The sequence below is a fragment of the Barbus barbus genome (assembly GCF_936440315.1).
Source record: "Barbus barbus genome assembly, chromosome: 21".
In the NCBI taxonomy this organism is placed as follows: domain Eukaryota; kingdom Metazoa; phylum Chordata; class Actinopteri; order Cypriniformes; family Cyprinidae; genus Barbus; species Barbus barbus.
In genome coordinates, this window is record NC_136749.1 from 5,724,538 (window position 1) to 5,733,033 (window position 8,496).

The 8,496-nt window shown below is 35.8% G+C and overlaps 1 protein-coding gene across 2 annotated transcripts in view; it reads right to left on the reverse strand.

The window, feature by feature from the left end:
* The window catches only part of LOC306887457 (protein PTHB1-like), a 101,669-nt gene extending 94,543 nt beyond the window's left edge, over positions 1–7,126 (reverse strand). The window contains exons 1-5 of one of the 2 annotated variants that reach the window (XM_079445191.1): positions 7,008–7,126; positions 4,623–4,735; positions 3,776–3,926; positions 1,457–1,521; positions 941–1,054 (exon numbers count right to left, since the gene is read on the reverse strand). In XM_079445191.1, coding sequence (XP_079301317.1) covers positions 941–1,054; positions 1,457–1,521; positions 3,776–3,926; positions 4,623–4,734 — 442 coding nt within the window. In that variant the 5' untranslated portion in view covers position 4,735; positions 7,008–7,126. The remainder of the gene's footprint in view (positions 1–940; positions 1,055–1,456; positions 1,522–3,775; positions 3,927–4,622; positions 4,736–7,007) is intronic. The other variant, XM_079445192.1, reaches the window with a different exon arrangement.
* Between the last annotated feature and the right edge of the window lie 1,370 nt (positions 7,127–8,496).

An 8,496-nucleotide genomic window follows, 5' to 3' on the forward strand; every position in this document is an offset into this window, starting at 1 on the left:
AAAGCTTATTTATTCAGCTTGTTGTATAAATTGACACTTATGACTGGTTTTGTGGTCCAGGGTCACATATTTATTCACTCTCATCTGTATTAGAAGTCAAACTGCAGTAAGTTATACATAAAGATGGTTGGATGATTTTTTGATGAGTTTTTTTGCGGGTAATAGGATACAAATATTGCTGCTATCTCTTTGAATGGGAAAAGACCAAATGTCTGCATATTAGGAAATACAATTTATTATTACAGTATTTCTGTTGCGTCTTCTCCCTTTTATACTCTCTAGGCTCTGTCATGTGCAGATCCAATGTGACTAATGGTTGATGAACTTCATCATAGAGACTGTGCTGTCCTCATGTGGTTGATAAGAGAACTGCCCAAAAAAGGTACTACTGTAAGTCTAAAATCCTATTAAACGAACATGTGCTACTATTTTATTTATAGTGGATTGACTTTAATCGGCTTTCTTCAAACAAACAAAAGCAATCTCAGGATACAGAATTTACAAGTAGATGTCCATTGAGACTAAAGTGAGCATTAGGTTTCAACTACTTTGAGAGTGAATGAGAATGAATGTATGAGAAACACTCTATTTGTTAACATTTGCTATTACCTTAACATGAACTAACAATATAAAATACCAAGTACACCATGAATCCATTTGGTCCTGAATCACTACGGTACACCTATAATAAGTGTTTATATTCAGATTATTTTAGACTGGTTCCGGTAGGTACCGCTGCGGAGTAGCCGGTACCTGCGTGATTCGTTATAGACATAAACACGTTATAGAAGTAGCTCCGGCTACATTGTTCTTCCGCAAAACGCACACAGTTCTGTTTATTAACAGCTAGAATGCCAAAAGTTACGGTATATATATATATGTAAATTCAACCCTATAGCCCACTGACAAATTTGAAATGAATATTAATAATATAAATTACCTGTGACACCCCCAAAGGGACCATACGTCATGTTGCAAGCTGTTCTCTGCAAGTTGTGTTCATACACCAGCCGCAGCTGATACTGGTCACCATGTTCAATATTCCCAGCAGTACCTGAGAAAACCAACACCAGCAAACACCACATCTGAAAGAGCACTTACATTTGGAGCACAAAATCCCAAGATAATATATAAATATGAATATTGTCTTGACAGGTTGTCATGAACATACAGTAAATTCCATTTGTATGAATGGATTCTACAATTCTGTCCAAAGTGTGAAAATTACAGGGCCTTCAAATTATTTTGCGTACTCCATGGCTATGGGTTGCTACAGTTATAATATCAGTCTAAAGCCATTAAAGAAAGTACAAAAATAACAGGACTGTTCTGTTTAAGTGGTAACAGTTTTTCAGAATAAAAACTGAAAAAAGTCGACCCCTAATATGCAAAGTTTTATGGCAGTGATTGAAAGGAAGTTCAACTAAAGATAGGTCTGAATCTGTGGAAAACCAACCTGACACAGCATAGACAGACATCTTCCTGGGGTGAAGCACTGCCAGATGCAGCAACTCGGAACAACTGCAATACATGACAAAGAAAAGGAAGTTTTAAAAAAATCTCTCACAAAAATGCCAGACTCATCTCTTTTAAAGATGTACATGCAGTCACAAAGGAATCCAACATTAACCCTATAAAGCCTACTGTAGCATATTTGATACACAACATTTTAAGGCCTCTAAATTATCAACATTATCAAAACTTTGCTCAAAACCACGCTGGCATCTCCTGTTGTCTGAGTGATAGTTTATAATAAAAGCCTTTAAGTAGAATTCTTAAAAACATGCATCTTCAGATCCATGTGTCTTTTAGCTGTGAAATCTTTACAAGTTATAAGAATAACTTTTACATTGTTAATATATTTCAAAATGAACATTTACCAGACTGAGGCAACTTGGGTTTGATTGATCCATACATATATATATATATTTAGAAAAATAATATTAAAATGCGAATATCAAAAATGATACATCAGGCTTTTGAGGAACATTTTCTTTGTTCGTTATATTACATTGCGTTGCATTATATGTTTTGCCCCATCATGAAAACTTCATAGCTTTGATCATAAAACTAAGCATTTAAATATCATCAAACAAAGACATTATTGGGAGATACAGAACGACAAACAGATATCTGTACATTTTATGTAAGTAGTCTGCTATACTGTTCTAAAGATCTCATTTTTCCTTTTTGAATATGACCTCCATATTCTCCTACAATATATCATACTTTAGGAGACATAAAAGCCTGACGTGTCAAATATGATCCTGAAATCTATCTGTCAGAAGTCTTAAACCAGCTATAGATCAGACCTACACACAAGAACAATTCTTCTATTCAAACGCGTTACATTTCTAAATATTATGAGATGCTGCTTTAGGTTAAGCATCAGAACTTCAACTAGATAGTGAACAGGAATCAATAGAACAATAAATGTCTTTTATCAGACCACTCTGCTGTGATCATCACCGCAATCATGACTGAAGTTGAAAAAATTGATGAGGAATAACATGCATAAATGAAAGGAAAACGTCCTGGTATGTCTACTCTAGAACATGGTATTTCAACTGCTCTTTCATGTGGCATATTCTTTAGAAACAAAACAAATTAGCAATGATGATAAGAAATTAAAAAGCAAATAATCTAGGCTGATGCATACAGTATACTTATATATCTCGACATTCTAGAAGTACCATGGTATAAGCTACTATATCAGGTATTATACTTTGATACATACAGCACCAAAGCTTCCTGTAGTGTTTCAAGAATTAGTTCCATCATATTAAAAGTATTTTGTATTGAGACCTGGCAACAGTCATCTGGCTGTTGGCTAAAATATCCTATCATACACTGTGATATTCTGTGAAATCTGTCAACTCTGGGCAGCGCCGAAATCTGGGCAAACGTTGTGTAGTGTATTCCAAATTTAAGAGACCCATGGAATAATCCACTTCCTTTAGATGTCTAAAAACCTAATCACTTACAATATAACAGTAACTATACACCAGAGAATTCTGTTAATTGTTTTATAATATTTGAGTAATGACTTTTAATGCTATATGAACTTATCAATTATTTACAAATGATAAAAACAATAATTTTTCTTAAAGGAGCCATTATAAGATTCCATTAAAGGATTCAGAAGTGACCGTTTCTTTCTCACGTTTGACAGTCTAACTGCATTTGTTGCTCATAACATCACAATCAGCAAACTTTATAATATAAAGAGAGAATAAGAGAACATAGAGTACTAATCATAATAAATGTAGTAGCTTTATAATTGGTTATGTGTGTTTGGATTTAGGCACATGAAAAAGACTTGGAAGTCCAGTGCTGCGCTTACAAAATAGGACTTGAAGCTTTAAAAATGTCAGTGAAGTATCAGTGAAATGAATAACTCTTAGAAAAATTATTTTCTGAATAAACACCTGATTTGTATGATTTCTTGAGAGCTACATATCCTAAATTAAATAAATGCACCAACAAAAGCAAGAGGAGGCTAACAGAGAATTTAGAGGAAACAACTGTCGGTTTAATTGTTGTTTTTCTTTCCCAAAGAACACGGGATTTGTGCCTTTATTTCTTTAAAAAAATAATAGGACAGCAACTGTATCCTATTCGTGGAAAGTGCCATACAAATATGATTTGAGTTGATAACTGGTATACGTGGCAGATTGATAAACAAGCTGATTATGAATTTGTAGAGATGTGGTTGAGTTGGTAGTGATGATTGCTGCGATGTGAATGGCTGAAACACAGCACATGTGAGACTTACGAGACAAACTTGCCCATCTCCACTTGAATGATGGGGTCAGGCAACTGAACCTCCAGCAGTTGGGTGTCAGCTTCCGTCGGCTCATCTGGTTTAGCGGGGTGTGGTGAGAAAATGCGTAACATCCCCATAAAACTGCCCACTACAATCTTATCTGGTTTAGAGAATGAGACAGAGAGAGAATGTAAACAGCTTCATTTAGAGAACAGAGTCTGGTTCAACATCACAGTATACTGAACGTTATGCCCTGCATCTTATTCTTGTCATTTGGTCTTTGTTTACAGATAAGATGCCACTGGAGCATCCTTACGCAGACCTTATGTAGCTCCGCCCCTTTTTAGCGCTTCTGTCTTCCGTTTGTATTTCCACAGTGTGAATGTAAGGCTGTACGAATTTATTAATGAACAGCTCGTTTTAAAATCTTCCCATTTGGTCTGGTCTATGACATCCACTTAGTGTGACCTTAGTGCGTTCTCTGCTGTTTAACATGCCAAATGTTCAGCTAACGAAAAAAAATTAATTCCAAAACATCTCTCAGTAGACAAAAACTCCATTAAACAGTTGTGAGTCATGACTGTTTCTCAAATTCGTAGCAAATCTCTGTAGTTTGAACCATGCTGATTAAATAATATTGCCCAAGTGGTGAAGTAATAACTTAATGTCATATTATTCTAGTTTATTTACATGAACAAATGAAAGCCATTTTTATCAGGTTAACCAATCAATGAACTATGTTGGTAACAACAAAACTTGTGAAAATAGTTGGCTAAAGATGTCGATGCTTTTGGGTAACGCACCCCAATTCTAATCAACCATTTAAAAGAGCCGTGTATTAAGTACTGTAACTCACCATATCCACTTCCACTGTTATCCACATCCCCAACACACAGACATCCCTGGTCAAACTCCTCACCCTCCCCCAGCACTGAAGCCCACCAATCACGAGCCTTAAATAAAGACATCCTGTGAAGAGATAATTACATATTAGAACCAAACATCCCCCAAACTCCTTCAAATCCTTGAGTGCTGTGAAAAAGTGTCTGATTTTCTGCATTTTTGCACATTTTTACACGCCATGTCATCAGAATTTTAACAAAAACTTACCCATGCATTAAAGAAATAATTACATTCAGTGCCCCTGTGTGAAACAGTGACTGAATTAATAACTGGATATACCCCACCAGCATCAACAATCACAACCAAACAATTTCCTGTAGGCATTTCTGGGTTTTACACCCTGTGGAACAATTTCAGCCCACTCTTTCTTGCAGAACTGCTTCAGTGGCATTCGTATGCTTTCAAGCATGAACTGCATGTTTGAGGTCCTGTACAGTTTTGAGTCATCCACCACCTGACTTGACTGTTATGACATGAGCTTCTTATGATTTATGTTTCACTGAACATAACTTGGCTTATGGCTTGGAGAAATTTAGCATCATATCACTTGCTCACCAATGGATCCTCAGCAGCGAATGGGTGCCATCAGAATGAGAGTCAAAATAAAAAACCATCACAATAATCCACAAGTAATTCACATGACTCCAGTCAAGTGAAAAGCAGCATGTTTTTAAGAAACAAAATCCATCAAGTCATTTTAACTTTAAACCATTGCTTTTGGTCATATAACGAGTCTATAATCCATAACAATGCTTCCCCCGGTATAAGGTGCATCCCCTGTTGTCCTCTCACATCAAGTCCACCAGCAGATTACAACTCTTTTGGACTGTTTTCACTTGTAAATGGTGCTTGTTCTGTGCATATGGATATAGGACTTCAGCGAAACTGAACTCTCATTCTGATGGCACCCATTCACTGCAGAGGATCTATTGGTGAGTATGCGATGTAATACTACAAATTTCTCCAAATCTGTTCAAGATAAAGAAACAAAACTCATCTACATTTTAGATGGCATGAGGATGAGAAAGTATTCATTTTTTTATATTCCTTTAAGGTTCTTTTGTGAGTTTGTGGATATTTTAGCAACTTGCTCTTGGATCGACTTCAGTATAACAGCTACTCCTTACAATATTAGCAACTTTTCAAATAAATAAATGAATAAATAATACAATATATATATAAGTTGTTGGTGATTTTACAGACACGTCTTTTATGGTTCATTTTCACAGCTTTTATGATTTGTCTGTCATCAACTACTGTTGTTTTCTCAGCCGATCAGGTCGTTGTTGGCTGCTGGTGATTCCCAAACTCTTGATTTCTCCATGCCCTTTGTTTATACACTATACACTATTGGATGATATGGTTTTGAACTGGGTTTGTTGGAGACCTGGATATGTTATCATCAAGTTTGCTCTGGGGGTATTTACAGTTATCTATATTATAATATATAGACAACAGAAAAGAATAGACAATTTAGAACTAAAAATAATATTTTTATATATACTTGTATAAATATACTTTATAAAAAAAAATCATTCCCATCAGGTGCATTTTTACCAAAGTGGCTTACAGTAAAGTGCACAAAGCTCAGTAAAGGCAAATACCAAGACATGAAGCTGAAATACATTATTATACCTAATGATTTTACATAGTTGTGGACCAAATACACAGATATTCAAATCAGCAACCACTGCAGAATAAATTCTGCTGGATCTCATACTTGTGTATTTTATGTTGGACTAAAAATGCAAGCATGAAGACCGGATCAAATCATTCCCTGTCTTTGTTTGCAAGTGGCCACTTCTGTGCACATGGTCTTTGATGCTGACTGAAGCACTGGGTCTGCCTGACATACAACATGACAGACTGGTCACATGACTGCAGATTTCATTGGATGCATCTCAAGCAGCTTTCCTAACTAACTGCTGACTGCTTAACAGAGCTAATCCTCACATCAGAGAGACTCAGGGAATAGGACATGCAAGGAAGCAGACCAATCCAATACGACTTTTTAACAAGAGGGTCTACAGAAAAAGCAAATACTGAATGACTATAAAATCTAGTTAATATGCTGTTTATTTAAAAGCACACTGGGTTCAAAATCAGAGAGCATTCAGAGCAACCTGTCTATCGATTTAATACGACATGAGAGCCTTTACACTCGTGCAAAGTAAGAGACCAGGTAACATAATGTGATAATAAATCATATTTCCAGTGAATGACAGAACGCTCTGCTGTTTGTTCTTTGCGCAAACTACCCCACTCTCATTATTACTTCGTACAAAGTGACGCTGTTCGTATTGGTACAGGTTAAATATATAAAGTTATTATGTTCTACCTGGATGCAGTGATATTTTCTCCAGTAATGAGTGGTAAAATAAAACAGCTTAAGACATCTCAGCTTCTCGCACTCGACCTACTGTTGTCATGACACCAACGCTGAAGCCGGAAATGTGTAAAGTGACAGCGTCTTATCAAAATAAAAGTCCCCAATCCTTTCGTACTTTCGCAAAAACTCCCACGAAGGAAGCTGTCTACATTGCAAAATAAATCTCTTACTTAAAAAATTTCTGCGCTTTATTGTTTATGACGATTAGAGAATTAGCTGAATTTCGTCTGCACATCTCTGTTGTTCTCCGCGGTGATGAATCAAGATGCCTCTGATTGGACAGTGGCTTTAAGAAACTCATCAGAAAGGCGTGTGATTGGTTAATGCGCAACAGCAGCGAGTCAAAACAAATGTGATGCAATGTTATGCCCAGATATTACAGACAGGATAATTACTACATTTACTGAAATGATATAACTCCATTTCTTTCAAAACTTTTTGGAAATCAAGATTTCAGTGCATTGTGTGGAAATATACACAAATGTTGCCTAAAAAATATTGTATAACTAATAAGGTGAGAATAGTTTTAAAACACTTAGTGCACTTTTTAAGGTTTTATACTAATGTGACTATTGTGGGTTGGAAATGGAGAATGTTGTCCATTTATTTTTATTTTTTAACTGCGTTTATAACAGAATTGACTTTTTTGTTGATAGACAAAGAATATCACACAATAATATCTTTGTTTGATTATGGGAATATGCATAAACATAAAATGGGTCAAGGGAAAGCCTAATTTTTTCGTTATTTAAGGTAGAAATGAAACCTATTGACTTCTACTTCTGGATTTGAGAAATAGTCAGGCAAAACACACTAGGACTTTATGTAAATCATCACATGTTTTGTATGACAATCTCATAGGCTACATGTTTTTATTTTTATTTTCTATTGTGTATCTGTTCAGGAAATTGCTATATTATCATACTTTGATTTGTAAGTGATTTCACATCCTTTATCTTGAATTTAGGGGGCATGTTAATTTTAGTGTCATTTTTTGCCCCATGCTGATGTTGATTTGCGACCCTCATTCTGGAAAAAATATATTTTCATTTCCTATAAAAAATAGGAAAGAACGAAATTTGATAAGGAACACATTATCAACCTCTTCTGCGATCTTATACCAACAACATTAGGCCAATCTGCAGCTGTGCAAAATCAGGTGGTTGGTATCTCTGCTGAGACCTGTTTTCTCTGTGGCAGTGGTTCCCAACAATGTTCCTGGAGCCTCTCCAGCGCTGCACATTTTGCATGTCTTTGTCTGACATACCCATTTCAGGTCTTAGATTTTCAGTTTGATTGAGGAGACATGCAAAATGTGCAGCGTTGGGGTACTCCTGGAACGTCTGCTCTATGGGTGTCCACTGGCTCTACCAGTAGAAGTGAACGCATGAGAATTTGTGACAAATATTGTTCTACTTGGCCATTTTTTATTTGCAAA